General features: G+C 38.3%; 1 protein-coding gene across 1 annotated transcript in view; it reads right to left on the reverse strand.

Annotated features, from left to right (window-relative positions):
- The window catches only part of FARS2 (phenylalanyl-tRNA synthetase 2, mitochondrial), a 256,771-nt gene that overhangs the window by 193,520 nt on the left and 44,059 nt on the right, over nt 1–19,192 (reverse strand). The window contains exon 5 of the mRNA XM_082498981.1: nt 3,237–3,872. Coding sequence (XP_082355107.1) covers nt 3,237–3,854 — 618 coding nt within the window. The 5' untranslated portion in view covers nt 3,855–3,872. The remainder of the gene's footprint in view (nt 1–3,236; nt 3,873–19,192) is intronic.

Genomic DNA, 19,192 nt, shown 5'->3' on the forward strand with positions numbered 1-19,192 from the left:
CATACACCATAAAAGGAAAAAGAAATATATATACAACCTTTAGAAGGAAGACATGCACGCCGGAGGAAGAGAATACAAAAGAAATATATTTTGGGGGTAGTATTTAAGAAGAACAGTTCATTTTATGTCCAGAATTTTGAAGCAGATTTGGGAAGCTATTTTGGCACTGGTTTTATCTATTTCTATTAGTTAGATTCTAACTATTCTACATATTACATTCAGGTAATAATTACCTAAAATATTTTAAAATATACTGAAAACATGTCAAAGTACGTTTTTAAAAAGTTTCTGGAAATTTCAGCATGAATGATTCTAACTTTTAGCAATGAGTTAGTTTGGAAGACGGGAATTTCTTTAGTACTTTAATATCTGCACTCATACAAAGCTGCAGAAAATCATCAGTTATCTGCCCATCTTCAAATCATAGATTACTTTTCTCTTACAAAAATAATGAACCAACCATCATGAAAAATTGTATAGCCAAAGAAGTATTTCACAAGCATCTCAGAGTAAAACACCATAAAACTACCAAACTAGGATTTGCTTTTCCAGTTTGTACTTCCAATTTATTGATTTTAACTTTGATATGAAGACAAATTATACTAAAAGTTTCAGTCACCGGGTAGAAGTTTTAACCTAGCGTTGACTACAGAATTTGGTATTTATAAAGGAGAGACGTTTTTCTATACCTTCTACATCTATCTTATCCTGCCTAAAATTTCAGCCGAGGATCAACTGACCGTTCCCCCCCCCCCTCAAACTGGGATGAGATGTCAAATTCCTCGAAATTCAAGTTCCTATCAAATCACTCTAGGTTTTGGGCTTTGTTCTAACCCCACCAGTTCTGTGGTCACTTTCACTGAACAGATGAAAAATGATAAATTTATAAATCAAAAGAACAAAGTAGAGCAGAAAAGTGACTACAGCATATAGTACTATTGTATTGGCCATAAGATGAAATGCACCCAGGGCTGGTAGCTAACAGCTAACAGTTTTTCCCTTGGTTCCAAAGGTTGTTATCCTTAGTACTGTGCAAATTTCCTCTGGCCAGACATTGCTGTCTGGTTATGAATGAAAAGTCTGAGATGAAGGTAACAGGCCCTGACATTCACACATTTCTGCTCAGTGGGTTACAACTTTAACATGGGTATAAATAAATGAATATAAAAATATCTCTCTCATGTAGCGTTACCTCTATCTAGTCTTTCTTCCACTCATGCAGTTCCTTCTGGAATTATTTAAATTTGGATTATTTTGAACAGTCGACCAGAATATCAAACACAGAAACAGTCCCCAGCGAAATTTCAGAATTACACATTCAATTTTTTTCCACACAGCTCTTGTGGTGATGACTGTAAGAAGTTTTAGATATTACAAGACTCTATCAGTATTTGATCTGCAACCGAAGCAAAAAAGGATGCTTTAGATCATGGTCAGGCTCAGAATTTATGCTTGTTGTCCAATAAACAAGACTTTATGCATTGTAAACCATACCGCTATTCTTTCTTCATCTGTCAACAGGACTTTCACCCTTTAGAGAGCGACGCATTTTCCCCGCACATAGCCAACTTCAATTTCATCAGCTATTAACATTCTCCTATAACATCTCAGTCATTTTCTTGGAGAAAAAGAAACAAGCAATCTACAATGCAATGAATCGGATTGTTACACATTGCGTATTTCTAGATAGAAGATATCAGCGAACATTTCTGTAGCGTTCTTCCCAGTTATTAAAATCCTATTATTACTATTATTAAATTCATAGAGAAGAGAAAAATAGTCTGTCATCAGGACCAGAATTTTTTAAGGGGCACATTCATTAACAATAATTTCAATAATTGGATCAATCACACCGAAGTTTGCAGAAATACCATCCTGCAAGAGTGTCGATGTAATAATTTTGCGATAGATAAAATCTTTCCATCTGAGCGCCCGACCTCCTGCTCAAGTAAAAAATTTGTCATGAACATAAAACGTAAAGAAATGGCATTTTCCTAATGTAGTATTGTACATTTTTCTCTTGCATATACCCAGATTACATTCATAAACAGGCCTACGGGAAAAGAACAGCAAACAAACAAGACTGGATAAATCTACAAGATTTCCGTTTCCTGGTTACCAAAGAAGTGTTTGCAAGCTGTATTCAACCCCACATAGCTCACAGGACATCTGCAGACACAGGTATGTTTTCAAAGTAGAAGCAGCACTGACAGCATGGAGTGGGAAACACCAGTGCAGGCAGCGTGAACCCTATCCACCAGTGAGAAAAGCAGTGCTCTATGATTATCCTAGTTTTCCCTCAGGCATCCAAACCCATCAGGCTTCCCTGCCAAGCTCCTGTCACCCATTGGCAACCACATTAAGAACGGTCTACATCTCAGTATTATTAGAGTAAGCTGGTTTTAGTTCTAGAAATGTGAATTTGGCAGTATTGCTACAAGCATACACAAATTATACAAATCAATTACTATTTGGAAAACAAACTGGCTTATATTTACCATTCGTCAATGATACAGCAGAATACTTAATGACACCCGAGCATTTGCAGACCATGCAAGCTGTGCCAACAAAATATATAAACTCAAGAGTCTTGGACATCTACCTAGAGCTCTTTAGCTGATGCCTCTGGACTCTGACGAGTTTACTGTGTATGTGTTACACACCCATAACTATCAGCTGCAACAGATGAATCCTTAAATGCAGCTTTGGGATGAGAAGCATGGACCAATTAATTAAGGAAGACATTCATTTACAGAAGGTTGGAGCTATTAAAAGAAAAAAAGATGACGTAATAAAAACTGCACTCTGGATGTAGCTGCACCAACTTACATCCATGAGTCCTTCAAGTATTAATATGACAAAGTTTCAGGCAAAGTGACATCATCAGAAGATACCTGTGATAGAATTAGAATTGAACTATGCAGATCATTAGCTGAACAAGCTGTTTCGTTTCAGATAATTCTTATTTTGCTAGCTTTCAATAATATTGTCTTCCCATTTTGTCCACGTTGTTCTGGGGACGTTTACAGTTGCTTTCAAATTCAACATTTTCCCAATTCTCCTATATTTTTCCCAAATTAAAAGTATAACTATATGATCAATCACTTGATCTTTATCAATGTACAGTATAACACGTGTTGCTGTAACATATTTACGTGCATGCACTTTGCTTACAGCTAATACAAGATTATGCAACTTACCCAAAATCTCTTTCACCCCACCTACATAATCCCTACCTCATGACAGGAGAAGAGCCGAACTCCTTCCATCTGATGGAAGACTGGGTAGTGGGTGTTATCAATTGTATCACGGCGATAGACATCTCCCACTGCCAGAAATGCATCTAGCCCGGAGTGTATCAAGTCCCACTGATGAGCTGATGTATGTGCTCTTAGCATGTGATCACGATTCAAGTAATAGTTATCCTCTTTCCTTCTGCTGACATGGTTTTGTGGGATAAGCAAACTATCAAAATTCTGCTGTATTGTAACCACTGGAGAAAGACCATCATAGACAGAAAAGAGTGGAGTCCCACGGCGTCCTACATATTGTTTGTAAAAGTGGTCCTTCACCTGCTCCTTGATTAGCCACAAAGGGTGATGCTTTTTGTTGTGCAAGTTCTTCCCCACCTTGGAAAGAATCTTCTCTGTGACATTACTGTAGTCATCTTGAGGATAAGCTTTACCAAGCAGTTCCACAGCATTTGAGCAGGGTGTATTGGCAGCAAAATCTGAAGGTACAGACTTGGATGACGAATGCCTTGAATGGGTGGCAATTCCTCTTACCTTTACTTTTGGTGATAAAGCTGTTTTAGAATACTTAGCTACTCTCATGAATTTCCAGAGCATTGCCATTGCAAACTCTTTTATGATCTAGGGAAAGAGGAAAAAAAAAAAAGTTAGGAACTGCAGTCTTGCTGCAGGAATTGCTACTATCTCAGGGATAAGTGAAATCCAAATGTCTGCTTGATTAATATGCCAAAGTTCCCATTACAAACTACTATTTTGACTTCAGAGGAGGGAAAATATCCTTGCGATCAAATTTCAGCTAGGATATCTTATTCAATTATCAGTCTTCTGCATCATTGCATCAGTATTAATGACTCTAGACCTTGCCTTAACCCCATCCCAGATACTGCTACTCTTTACAGCTGAATAAACATCAGGCCTTCTCTGAAACATTATTTTTCATACGATTAAAATATAAGGCAATAACTGAATACTACTTATGAGAAACTCAGAAATTTAATAATGCCCTTCAGCAGTCAGGGACTTGCTTATAATAAGACCTCAAGCATTAACTTACTGTTGTTTCACCTCCTGCCGTTAGCAGAAGCTACGGAAGGCGTTCCACATCAACCAGATGCATGTGGCACACACCATCCAATCATCATTAATTCTTATTTAATTCCAAACAAAACCAGTTTAACCTTTCAAACCACTGAACTACTGTGAAAAAACAGATGGCCAGACCACAAGGCATATATTTACATATAAACAGCATATTAAGTTCACATATGAGTATCGCACAAGATTCACAATAAAGGCTCCACAGACTCAGAACCAATGTTAGCATTTTGGGGTGAGCACAAAATGCCTTTTCCGTGTGTTCCCAGAACGGCTATTTTCATAGCTTACACCACTGTACCAGGTTGGGAGGCTCCCCAAATACCAAGAAGGCAAATGAAGCGATGAGATTCTGAAAGATGTCTGAACTGAACAACTCCTTTCCTATCAATGGGTGATCTTTACACATCTGCCCTGTTTACAAACAGGCTTTGTGCTTCACATGTACCCAGCTGCAGTACTTTGTAGTGCTCAAAGAGAGAATTCCAAAAAGCAGAGATTGAGGCTTGCGAGCCCTTCAGTCACTCCAAAAGCATAAGCCCATTCCGAGATGCAAAGTCACTTGAAAATCTATAGTTGGGCTTCACAAATATTAGCATAGGTTCCAGTAAAATAATTAAGCATTATAATTTGCTTATTACGGAATAGGAAAACAGAGACATTAGAATTTAAGTGACTGGGGAAAGGCATCTGCTCCAAACAACAAACGGGTTTGTATTTGTCTATGAACCAAGAAATCCAGGGCCACAGGTTTCCTGGGTGAAAAAGTTTTCCCGTGAAAGCCTTCTTAAAGAAATGGGGGAAGAAAGGACATAAGCAATGAATAGACCACAGACTTCAAGTGACAGTTTTCCATCTTTACGCTAGGATTACAGTATCTGGCTAGCTTTCCACAGGAACATAAGAGAAACACAAGTGTAAAAAAAGAACAAACAAGCTAAGATTATTTTTCATACTCTTGAGCTCCAAAAATATATATGCAAATAGAATAGACACATTCTAGAATACAGAGTCCCCAAGAACCAGATCTGTAAAAGATAATGGGTATGTTCATATTTGGCTTCCTTTCTTCTGGCTTATGCCTGGATGTTCTCTATAGGTCTAGCTTCTGAAGTAACTGTATCTCAATAAATTAAAATAAAGGCAAGTCGGGTAGTCAGGAATTAAATTCGGCAAGGCAGCGTAGGATTACTAAATATTTGGTTTAATCCTTTTTCTGGCTGAATATCTTAAGAAGAAAGAACATCTACAACTTGTATCTAGTTTTGAAACTTTTAAGGACTTCTTTGGTTTTTTGCCCTTTTTGTTTAAAGAGTTTACAAAACTATTTCACCAAATTAGTTCTTGGCCATTACTGGTAAGGTTTTTCTGTAAATTAATTCATACATACAGACCAGGAACCCTTCTGACATAGACTAAACAAGGGATAGCCTTACGTTTTGAAAAGAGGCTCCATTTTCCCCAAACATACGTTCTCCTTCATGGAAAGTGAGTTCTCATTTTCAAACAGCTGCTTGAAATACCCAGTTCTACTCAGATAATGAATTCAGCTTCCCTTAAGTAAATATCACCATCTGCCTATACATTTATTTTTCAAAAAAAAATTTGATTCAAAAACTTATGCATAAATGTAAAGTACGAAAAACTCTCGTGACTTTATCGTGAGTCTCGTGATGTTTGCTGCTTTCCTAAATACCATTCCTCTGAGAATGAGACAGCCATGAGAAGTTTAACTTTCATAAGAACAGTTCTTCTCATGATTAGAACTTTATGGAAAAAGAAATTAGAACATGAAACATAAGTGTTGGGGGGGGAAGGGATGTTTGTTTGTTTATTTTAAGATACAGAATTTTTAAGGAAGCCTCTAATGTATACATCTCTAAGGCCTTACCTGATGATTTTTCAGTAGTTGTAATGAGCAACACTGCTATCAGTTTTTGACAGTTCAGAAACTCTATTTTTTCTGACCAAGTAATATATACTCTTCACAAACTTGTACAAAAGAAAAACCTACAGATGAACTTGTATCAGGGGTCCCATCCTAACATTATGGTTGTGCCTTAAATAGTTAAATTGCATTACTATCTGCACTATTATTCTAATCTAAAGCAGTGAGCAGTAAGAAAGAAGTTACAGTTATCCACTGTTATCCAGCAAGCTACCTGATATCCAAGTACTGAAAACCACAGCAAACAAACAGGAAAGAAGCCACCGATGTGGTATCACACAAGAGTGCCAGAAACATTGAAGTCCTTCACGAACACTCTTCTGCTCTCCTGTCCTACCACAGACTTACGTATGCTACTTCCAGGATCATTACAGAAAAACGCTGTTGGACTTAGTTCAACTCAACTGGTGATAAATTACATTTGGGGAGAGAAACCATAGAGAAGAAAGGGAAAAGCCATGTTGAAGCTCTTTACACTGTACAAGAAACCTTCAAATCAAGGAAATGTTTACCAGAGTGGAGAGCAACACTAGAAAATGAAGAAGTCTCTTTACCTTTCTGTTAGCAATAAATAACTGATGTTAAGGATACACTAATTCCTAATATTCCCTTGTAATAGACGTTTACTTCCAGTAGACGTCTATCTAAAGGTCTGAAAAAGCACTATTTAAATTTATCATTTTCTTCCTTCATTTCCACCATACTTATTTGGCAGTGAAACTAAACTGGTTTCTGCGCATACTGACAAAACCAGAATCCCACAGCAAAGACTGCCAGCCAGCTAACAACCACAGCAAGCCAAACAGCAGCTGTAGGTCTTGTAGCTGAAAACAAATACATAAATGGGAAATAAACATTGAACAACCACCACTGGCATCTACGATCCAAAGATGGCAAAGCACTCCACCAGCATTACCAGTGGGTCACACGCTCTGGGCCAGACAGTGGCTCTGATTCGCAGGTGGGAGCCAACGTGGGGTTTTGGAAGCAGGCTGCCCTACCAGCAGCTCCCAGTGGGGCTTCCCCAATCGCTGCAAGTGGATGTGCAAGCACCGGGCCCCCACCATCAGCTATTAAACAGGTCCTTACCTTGTCGCTGCCACTGCCACGTTCCCAGGTGCCTCAGCAGCTCCTCTGAAGCTCCTCGGGCCTGTCCCTGTACCTCAATCTCCATACTCAGATGTCTAATACAACTGCAGGAACTCAGATCTTTTATAGGGATGATATTGTACATTATGTTTTGGCAATACATTTGGAACCATGCCTGCACATGAGTATAAGCTTTAGAGCAGCTTCAAGGTAGACCAGAGGGTAGGAGGTGGCACCCATGCCACCCAAGGATAAAGGCATCAGAACAACCCTGTCCATGTTGTGGATAGGACAGGCGCAAATATGACAGCACATGCCAATGTCAGCCTTCTACTACAGATCCCGTGCCGCTTCTTAGCGGTTTCAGTTGATGGTCAAGGCTCCTTCATCCCCCTTAGAAAACCAACCGTCCCCTGTGCAGCAGCACAGTAGGCATTACACACGCCGAAGTACACCACAGTCAGCAGCTTAACAACAGGGAAAGAGCAGACAGAACACCAAAAAATATTGTGATTTTGGAGCACATGCAAAAGGCAGTTTGATGTGATAAGGTATCATATTGCTGTACTGTTTTAAGACATGTCCTTTCATGTCTAAATCCAGGTTTCCACATCATAGCGCAGCAAGGATTAAGACAGCATTATCACAGCTGCAGTGGTATTTGTCACAAGTCCCCTCTGCTCCCCTGAGGTTCAGGAAAGACTCAGGCTCAGTGGAACTCCTCCTTACACCTGCCTTGAAAAATGAGGAGAAAAGAGGGGTAGTTTAGCAGCTAACAATGAAAAGAAAAAGGCCTGTGGCACCGGTGTTCTTTTATTCACCCCTTCTCCTAGAAAAGTAGAAGAGAGAAAAAGCTCTTGTTCAAGCAAACCAGAGCCCACGAGTGAACCAAAGGGGCCTGCTTTCGGGGCCATTTGTTAGGTATTTATCTCTGCAAAGCAAGGGCACCCTCACCCTCGCTGACCGCCTTTCTGTATGCCCTGTGCTTTTTACTGTTCATGGCTGCAGAAACACAGATGGGCTACTGCATACATAAACCGAAGTACATGACGGGTTTGAAACCAAAATTCTACAAAGATGAGAGTCTGTCTCCTATCCAAGAATAGCTAATTAATGCAAGACTCTGAAGCGCCATGGAAAATGTTAGAGAAGTTGGGCTGCCACCATTTTGTGATGTGACAGCTTTTATCTACCGTATGTGTGGGGAGGGGAGTTCAACCAACATAGCATATGTTAAAACAAAAATTATAAACATATGCTAGGCTGCTAAAATTGGACATTTACCAGTCTGCTTAGCAATTCAGCTAAGCGTTGAATTTTAGTTTTGAAAACTATGTAGGCATACAGCAGCAAATATCATTGTATTGCCATGACCATATCTACATTGCATAGGATATATCACAAGTTATTTTGCATGCAATATTAATAATGAGCTTAGCCTGCTTTCAAGCTCATTTTAAAATGCAGATATATTGTTGCACACCAGAATAGACTTTCACTCTTATTGAGCATGCTGAATTTAAGTTACTCACACAGACCTCTAAAAACAGCCTCACAACTCTGAATTAATCCATTTTAGAACCTGATCTTCCTAGGGTAGAACATTTTTAGATGTCCCTGATGATGGCTAAAGGCTCAACGGAACAAAATATTGCATGAACTACAAAGCAACGAGGCAAGATAACATAGCCTTCAAGTATTTAGCTCTTAGTTTTCTCCTGTACTTGGAGTTCATCTAGTTAATAGCCCATTAGCAAGTTCCAAAACCCATACCAAATAACTTTTTTTTTTTGTTATTTTTCTTAACAGAAGCAAAAATGTGTCATAAGCTGGCTTGCTGTCTGCTCTCTAATAGTGATACATTAATCACGATGCCACCTTTGTCAAGATTTTGAGGCTTGTAATTGAGAGAGAAAATTAAAAAACCTTTTCTGGGATAAGACACGACCATGTTTTCTCTTAAATATGAAATAAGAGAGATTAACAGCCATGCACCCTTTTCACTGATTCAGAAGACTGTCTGAACAAAGGCCAGTATTTCAAGCCCCGTCTTACATACATGAGCACCCGGAGGCAAGCACAGAAAACGTGGTCTATACTTCTGAGGCACACCTTCAACCACCTTCACCGTTCTTTAGGACTGCAAGATGGACTACGATAGTCATAGTGGCCAGCAAGTCTTTGGAGAGGGGAACACGCTTCCATAAGGACCTCTAGGCAAGTACCAGTTTTAAAATGTTCTGAATCATCACTTGAGTACACTCACCATTCAGTTTCAGGTTGGATATTGCCAATGATAACAAATGTTGTATTCACATCACACTGCAACAAGTTCCAGCTCCCTGTGTGGTCCTCCAAAAGCTGCTACAGGCACTAGTTCCCCTGATACATAGTGTCACTCCAAGATCGTTCAGTTTTATCCATAAGTTCCCAACTTACTGGAAGGATAATACTTCCCAAGACATGATTCAAGACAGGTAAAATGTGTTTCAGTAGTCAAAATACTCGTAAACTCTGTAGCTGTACTGCCTAGCTGGTATAAGACTTTTTCAGATTGACATAACCAGGTTTCAAGACAACCTGTAGTGAATTTGTTTTAAGCAGTTCAGGAGTAGAGTATCCACACACTGGAATTTGTGATCAGCAAGCTTATCAGGTATATCAAATTGCTGAATTATTCAGAAAAAAATATATTTTTTTAAAAAGAGAAGAGTATACAGCACAGTTGGCATTAGAAGCTAAAGACCAATGGCAAATAAATTCAGGCTTCTGGTTCTAGAAGATGGAAAGACACCAAACTATAACATGCAAAATTCAGAAGTTTAAGGTGAGCAGTCCAACCATACCATTTTTAGTTGAACTGAAAAAAACAGATAAATAAAAACAAAATAAACAAATACAGAGGAAAGAAACTATCAGTGCAAAAAGAAAAAAAAGTTTATATATCTACACAACAGTAGATTAAATTAAGGAAAACCACCCCTGTTTAGAAACAGTATCTAATTTTCTTTGACTTATACCTTAATTATTTTGTGATTTTCTTTATCACAAACTAAAACAGAGTTTGTTTTTACTAAAGAAATGTCAATTAAGACCGTTAGTGGAAATTTTCAATAGTGCGCGACGACTAAGGCACACAAAATTCTACTGAAAATTAAGCAGCTGTGACCTGACATACCTCTTTCTTCCCTCCACAATAGAGACATAACAGCTAATAGTCAATTCCATATTTTAAGGGAAAATCCTCATTACAAACAGATTTTGAATGCATTACATTACAAATTACAGACTGCGAAAAGGCAATGCAGAAACCATTGTTAAATACTCTCAAATGTGTCTCCTGCTTTTAAATGCATCAATTTTTCAAGGGATGCAATCTGAAAATACACTACCTTTGTCTGCCAAGGGAATATTCTTTTTCCAATACCTTGAAAATGTTGCCAACTAGCTTTCTTCCTTAGAAGACATACTGTAAATAACTGTCAGATGAAAGGGACAGAGACTTTTAAATACCTATAAAATCCTCACTGCAGTCAAGATTACCACTATTTCCTCTGCCTTCTTTGTTCTATCAAGATACACAACTTGATTTTCTGTATTTTTCTATAGAGGTACATGCCGTCAAGAATTGTACTCCTATGAAGTTTCATCTGAGTAAAAACTAATTTGTTTAGAAATTAGATATTAGCAATATTTATGTGTGTTTACGCATAGTTCTCACTGAATAACTACCCCATTTGGACATAATAAAACCAGAAAGACCTCATCCTGCCTTAACAGGAGGAGGGAGTAGCAATTTTTTTTTGCAGTCAGTTATTAAATGCAAAGAATGGGACATGTGCAGACTTGGTAATAGGACAATCGACAGCAGAGGAAGTGTAAGTAAGCAATTTTAAGTATTAGTAATTTCCATGATAGTAATCCAAAACACTGCACCACAAATCAACAACTCCACAGCGTGGGGGGTGATAGACATGGTATGTGCTGCACTCCTGAAACGGCAGAACCTCCTGACCTTCAGCACTGCTTATCACGTAGAGAAAGTCACCAATAGGTGCACTGCCATGTGTCAGTGATCTCTGTGGGATGAAGACACACACTGCAGTACACCGCAGAAAAGCATAAAGCTATAGGTATATGCTTTATTTTAACAATTTAAGGCAGAATGGCTCAACCGCAGCCACCAGAAGTGCTGGATTCTCCTGGTGGGGCACCCGCAAAACTGCAGTCTCCCTTCTAGGGAAGTGCTGCACCTCCCTGGCAATGGCAGCGGCAGGAGCAGCCCAGCCCTCTGGAGATGCCTGTGGTAGACAAAGAAGATATCCTTCAACTCAGAAGGCACCATTCACTAATCAAATAATGACTGCCTGTCTCCTCCAGGGAAAAGGCAGAAAGAAACACAGCAATATCTTACATACAAAATTCAACACACATGCTACCTAATGGGCTACATTTAACCTTCATCTGAAAAAAACGTGCCCAGATACCCAAGTTTTAGACACCTCATATGTCACAGTGAAAAATTAAACTTGAGAAACAAACCCAGCCCACCCAATACTAAGAAAACCAAATGACTTAGATTGGTCATGCCAGAGGAGGTGGATAACACGAATCACTCAGTTCATCCATAAACTAGAAGAAGTCTTCAGCTTCAGCTTTACCTGCTATCTCCCAATAGTACTCCGATTCCCGCCATCTCCTTCCATTCTTGAGAACTGGGGAAATCCACCACTCACCATAGGTCTCCAGATGTCCTCCTTAGTCATACCCTAGACCTCATGCTGTATTTTTAAAGAATAATCTAAATATGAAATAATAAATATAATGAATATTTTAAACCAAAGAGTTATTTCATGGTTTTAATATGCATGTAATCAATGTTTAATTCAAGCTAGCCTTTCTTATCATGTTTCAACCTTAAGTGATGGTGGGGGTATTGTAAGTTTTGTGTCATACCAATTTTCTGTCACACCAAGCTCTAAAGAGATCAGTTTCACGTATTTGCTCTCATCTTGAGCTAAAATATCACCAGAGATCCAGATCTCAGAACTATCTACAATGAGAACTTGATCTCAACTCAAACTCTAACTCAGCTGCAGTATCATGCCTTGGTCTGTGTCTATTATAGAAATAATGAAAGTCTGTGAACAGACAGCCTTTACCAGGACTATGTATATTTCAACAGCCAATCAAAAAAAGAAAGAGAGAGACAAATTTCTCTGTGGATTTTACTTCAGAGCCAATAAGTCTCACGGACTTCAGTATCAATAAAGGAGAGAAAACGTAGACGTTTGCAGCAGAGGCTCCACTGCAGTCCAGCACCTCGCAGTTAGAAAATGTATGATCACGCGTGTACAAAGAAGTCATCTCTAGTTTGAACTGCACCGTCTTCATTTATCTGTCACAGGCTCTGACAAAGCGTTTAAGGAAAAGATTAGAAGGCTCCTAAGGAATGAACTGCATTTCCCTGCCTGGGGCATACCACTTCTCTGAGGTTGGTAGGAACAGGGCTGAAATATTAATGAGTAAGCCATTTGTCAAGAAAATTATGCAAGAAACCTTGGCAGCCACACAAAAAGGCAAGCACTGAGACAGCAAGATAGGGCAGTACAAACTAAGCGATTAAAAGAGAAAAGGGGAAAGAAAAAAAAAAAAAGGAAAAAAAACCCCAAAATTTTAATTTGCTTGTCCGTGTTCATAAGCTTTGGAAGAAAACAATAAATGAATGCATGGGAGTATTTAAAGATAAAAATTCATTAGACTCAGAATTAGTAATAACAGGTACTAACTTCTAAAGGGACTATAAGCCGCTCTAAGACCTAGAATTCAAGTTTTCAAGTCTTGATTTCTCCAAGAGATTACTTCTGGTGATATTCTTTGCAAATTAATTAGCCTACCATGTAGTATGTGAGTTAAAAGGTGCTGTCACGACAGAAGCTGCCTAATTATTGAAAGCTCGCATAAACAAATGCAAAAAAAATTAAACATAGTTCCCATGACAGTTACACAAAAAATAAAGAAATAAACCCTTGTTGAGGTTTCCTCACAAATCATTATGAAGAAAGACAAAGGCAAAATTGTAACTGTTGTGTCAAATCAGATGTTAAAATCTATACTACCTAAAAAGACCTAAGAAGTAAATAAGCTCCAGGAGTTTCCAAGTATTGTTTCTCCATAAGTAGTGCTTGTTAAAAAAAATTTAAAAATATTAAGAAAAGATTCAGTCAGACTCCATGTTCCCACCATTTTTTCCCCACATTTTACGTTTTTTCACAAATTTGTACATAATTTTAATAAAAGTATGCTTTTGGGCCAGGTATGCTATAATTTTATGTAGTACTTCTTATATAATAAATTCGAAGGCTTAGGTTTTAAAGAGATATTGCTAACTTTTACTGCAAGCAAATCTGAACAGCATGCAAAGCATCACCATATATTAAAAAGAAAAATAATCTAAAACTTCTTTAAAAAAGAAGATGGCCCTACTGGCAAATAAAGAAAATTATTAATGTATGTTGATTTATCAAAACATAGCCATAGTCACCTTGCTAAATGTTAAACTTGTCCAGCAATGTGATCCGTGGGTTCGTTTACCATTGACACCAGTTGGACATACTGACACCTATACCGAACAGTGTTATGCAGCAACATTCAGACTTTCATTAAGCAGCCCTCTACTCTTACATACCATATCTCTATATAGGATCTCAAAGTGCTCTTCAGCCATTAACCAATTAAGCTCTACAATACCCCCATGGGAAAAGCACTGCATTATTTATACCCATTAGTGCAGCAGCTCCCAACTCAAAAGTGCTGTATTTCAACATCTTGGCTTTTGATTATTTTTTTCTTTATGAATTGTTTTGATTATATTGCCATTTTTTCCTCCATGTTCAGAATTTTTTTGTTGCTTGCAGTATCATTTTATCAAAAATATAACAAGCGTAAGGCCCACTATGAATAGAATCAAAACGTTTTGAAAGCAGCTTGCAAAAAACCCCTATTAGGAATCACGCCAAACAGTTGAGAAATGCTGAGCTATTACGATTGAAACAACTTTCTCCTTGAATGTGCAGATTTTTAAGGCTCAAACCTACATTCCTTCATCAAGAAGTACAGTCATTGCTCTGTCTGTGCTGTGTCTCAAACTTCATAGGCCTTAGTGTTATTGTAATTATAATTACGTACTTAGTATGATCAGAAGAGATCACCTGGAGAGGCAGAAGATGTTCAGGGAAGATGGGAAGGTAAATAAATGAAGCGTTGTTGAGGTGTACAGGGATATGAAGAAAGAAGGAAGTGACAAAATGGCTGAAGTGGCATGGGACGGACCATTGCCGCCTTATCTGCTCCACGGCAGCGTTGGCCTGCAAACCAGTACGGCATTCAAAAATCATCATCATTTAACTAGGACTTCAACTCTGATCACCACATTTACCAGAACCAGAAGCAGCATTTACTTTGATATATAGGAAATAAATATTTGTTAGGGACCTCTTTTGGGGAAGTTTCACGTTATACCTAACCCCACTGCTGCTCTTGCCTCAGATGACGTAGAGTGAATCATATCAGCCCACCAGTCCAACCAGGAAAAAGAGTATGACGTGGCAGGTTGTCTCTCCTGTATCAGTTGTGAGAACAGACAGAGTCATCTGAGTTTCAAATAAGCACAATGCATACTGAGATCCAAGGCAGGCAATAAAGATAAGAATCTTTTAAACATATTTACCAGTGAAAACCTAGCCAAAAGCAACAGCATGCCATCAGCCTTACGACTCGGTTCTGCTGAGGCCACAACACCCGGGTGCTCGCCTGGCACAGCGGTCAGCATTTGCTGAAGAGTTTCGAAGAGAGGCCCAAAAGCTCAGCAGAGCTCACACAAAGCCCATGACAACTTCAGAGTGAAGGAAAAAGAAAGCAAATCTAACCAATGTCATGAAAGAGCAAAGAAGGTGCCTCCTACACCGTGTGTTACTACCATGGCAGTAGCCCCTGAAGCCGGGCAGACGACATACGAAATATGAAGATACAGCACCTAGAAAGGAAAATTGCCGTGCCTGGTGCCACCAGCATAAGCAACCAGAAAGAAGTGTGAGGTCAGTAGTAACAGATACCACATATTAGTGCTAAATTATTCTGAATTATAATCTTTACCATGACCAGAGGGCAGAGTAAAAGTGAGTCCACAGTGCAAGTTAAAAGCATTATAGGATGCCTTAAAGCCAAACCCTAATTGAATGGAGGGGCGGCAGGTGCAGGTCTCAAACATGCAAGAAGGTAAGACACAGGGACATGTTAAGGCCAGAAGCAACTGCATGGGATCTGAGAAGGTCACAATGAGTTACCTTCAACGTAAAAGGCTTGGACATAACCCCTCTCCTTAAATGCGTAAAAACCAGTGGACTATTGCTATAAAGAGCTGCTACAAAGGTGAATAAGGGCAATCAGGTCTCACTCAAAGGAAAACATATCCAACATCTAGACACATCAAACTGGGACAGCCACAGATTTATAATGTGTACCAACATTTTTAGTACGAACCTTGCATATTAAATTCCTGGAGTTCCAGGGACTACTGCCCGGAGCTATTAAATAAAAATGATGGTTTAGACTTATTTTGTTCTCTAAACCTGCTAGCTAATTTCAAAGTTTCAATTTCCCAAGTATAAGCTATCATGTAACCAATGTAGTCATTGATTTGGATTTTATTTTTTTCTCTGTAGTCATTATGACCTTATTGGGTCTTGAAAAAAAGAATTAGTTTCATTTCCATGTTGCTACTCTATATATACACTCAAAGAACCAAAAGAATCACAAGAAATTTGTCCAGCTTGCTATTTGATATAACAGAATCTGGCCTAGCATGGCACTTCGCCTCATTTTCTAGACAACATTAAAATATGAATATTGGATTTTACTTTTGAGGCTGAGTAGACAAAATTGTATTTATTATGTCTGATGAACCTGATTTATCCACAAATCTACTGAATGCCCAAACGTGAACTGGCAATTCATCGAAAAACACATAAGCAAAACTGCAAGAATTTATATGCATAATTGTAAATATCCACCTTCTGTAGGTATAAAATAAACCTGCCCCTGGTCATTTCATATTTGTAAATGACAACTAAACATTTCCAGTTGTTTATGTGTTCCTACGGCCACCCCACTCCAGCCACACCAAGAGGTGTGCTCAGCTGGATGATGTTGCAGGATTCTGCTCTGTTGTTACCTCACACCACATGAGAGCCCAAACATTTCTAAGACTGTTTTAAGGTCCATTCTTACCTAAGCCAGACTGAACACCATATGTTGCTTAAAAAAATTACTCACACGAAGCTAAAAACATTATTTTGTTGAATAATGTAAGAGCTGAAATCATTCCCTAAATTACCAGATCCTTTATCATTCAGCCTAAATTATTTGGCATCGGTTTTGTTGTTGTTTGGGGTAGGGGGAGAGGGTGCTGGTGTTTACTGTTTGTTTTTTCTTTTTACAAAACAATTGTTTTCTGCCACCCCACCATAAAAAGCTGCATGCCCAATTGCTGCCTTCGACATTTATTTAGACAGACATGGTAGAAAAATTGTTGGGAAATATTTCCATAAAATCCATCAGGTAACTAAGGCAAGGATGAAAAGTCTCAGGATGAAATTTTTTGAAGTCAAAGTTAAAGCTGCTATCCTGGACCTTTACGGCATTTAATTTTCTGCCATCCCAATACACGCATTGGCATCTGGGCTGAAAACTCTCCTTTTCCAATTCTTCTTCCTGTCATCTGCTGGAAGGCAGAGTAGAATAATTAGATTGACTCAAGTGGTTGCTGATTGCTTTCAGTGTGTAGTTCATTCCTTGACACCACAGAGAGGAGTCTTGCTAACTAAGGATCAATAAAACAGACAGGAATGTTTAAATTTTCTTCAACAAAGCTGAAGAGCAACGCTGAAAAAAAAAACCCAACCTTTTTTTTTTAAAGGCAGTTATTTGAATAAAAATGTTGAGTTTACTGCATAGCAAAGTTTATGAAAGAGATGTGAAGTATAGAATTCAAGCTGAATGAAACTGAAAGTCTGTCTTTTCAATTCTCGTTCACTTCATACTACAGAGCTACCAAGTAACACAGCTCAAAGGAAAAGAAAGCAATCAAGGCGTGATGTTAACATTTCACCATCAGTTAAAGAAGAATTGCATTCAGTGAAGGGGCCTTCAATCACACAGTATTGCAAAATCATGTATAAAATACACCATTACAATCAGCACTCTGTACACAGTTACAGGAAAAGATCAAATACTGTATACAGGCAGACAGAAAGAATGAAAAATAATTGAAAAATGACAACCTCTTGCTTCCAGGCTGATGCCATTTAATTAAGACAGAAGCAGGGGAAAGGTAGTTTCCTGCATTACCATTGCTAGCATAGACCTGTTGTGAGCATTCAGTCTTCTTTAGCACTACATGAATCTAAAACAAAATAACTGTAAAGCACCCAATAAGACATATTTTTTTTTTTCTTCCTTTAAGTCTTAAAGCCAGCTTCTTCTCACAGCAAAGTAGGGAAAGCTCTTTTACTGTCTCTTTTATACTTTCAAATGACTTCTCTGCTCTAATGTTTATTTTGGTACCATGACAAGTGGGTAAAGCAAAATGTTTCATCAGGGAAAAAGAAAAGCTAAATTTTGTAAATTTCAGTGGTCATTTAACCTGCTGTACTTTTTGTTGCATTTTTGCTAAGTTTGCTGTAAATTGAGAAATAAACAACAGAAAGATATCTCCTGATATACCCAAAGATGACATACACTCACACTTGAGGCTGAAATTCACCACTTTGCAGAGGCGTAGCACTCATTGCCAGGGAAGCCTTATAAAGATAACTAAAATCACATACAGTTTTGATGCTTGAATCCTGCACCAGACGTCTCTCACACAGCAGGAATTTGCAGTTTAAGGCCTGAAGTCAAATTTGTGTATTGAGAACTTTAGAACATGGCCTTCTGACATACCAGGTAGATTCAAAAATATTTCACGTAAGTAATATTATATCTTGTATGAATGTCCTGCATGCAACTGTTCAAATAATTACCATGTTAATCTCTATCCCAACGGTATCCACACTTTATCCAGTTGAAGTTCCACAAGCATCAAATTTAGTGCAGTCAGTACATCTGTCACGCTAACTTTTACCATCTCACTCAAAAACCAGAAGTTTATTATTAGCAACCTGTGGGCAATTACTGTAATTATCAGCAGACTTGGATTCATCTTAATCAGTGTTTGCTTCAATTCCACAGGCAAACAAGACATCCACATCACCAGTAAAACACTACTGTAAGAATCCTGATGACTTTACATCTAGGTACAGTCATGCTGCTGTGTTTGGCCCTCTTCCTCCACCAAACAAACAGATTTACATTGAATTCTATGTATTTTTCAGTATGTCACATAATGCCTTAATGACATAAAATTTAGCTCATATTTCCTTGTATAGATACAAATGTTGAATAAATTATAAGAGCATATTCCATAATGACATGAAGTATACACCAGAACAGTTGAAATGAACACAAGAGACTATCCTTTGATATTTGAAAGGATACAGACATCTTTATCTCTTCTCCAGCAACTGTGATCTGCACTGTTACAAGCATCCAGTAGTTACAAGAGTCCAACCTGAGAAAACATAGGCCTGACTATCAAAGCTACTAAAACAGCCACAGAATACCCCGATCTGACCATCCAACTACTGACAAACATGTAGTTACTAATGTGCAAACAAGCACCACCTCCACCTCTTTTTTTTTTTCTTTTTGT

Source organism: Vanellus vanellus (genome assembly GCF_965231255.1).
Source record: "Vanellus vanellus genome assembly, chromosome: 2".
NCBI lineage: Eukaryota > Metazoa > Chordata > Aves > Charadriiformes > Charadriidae > Vanellus > Vanellus vanellus.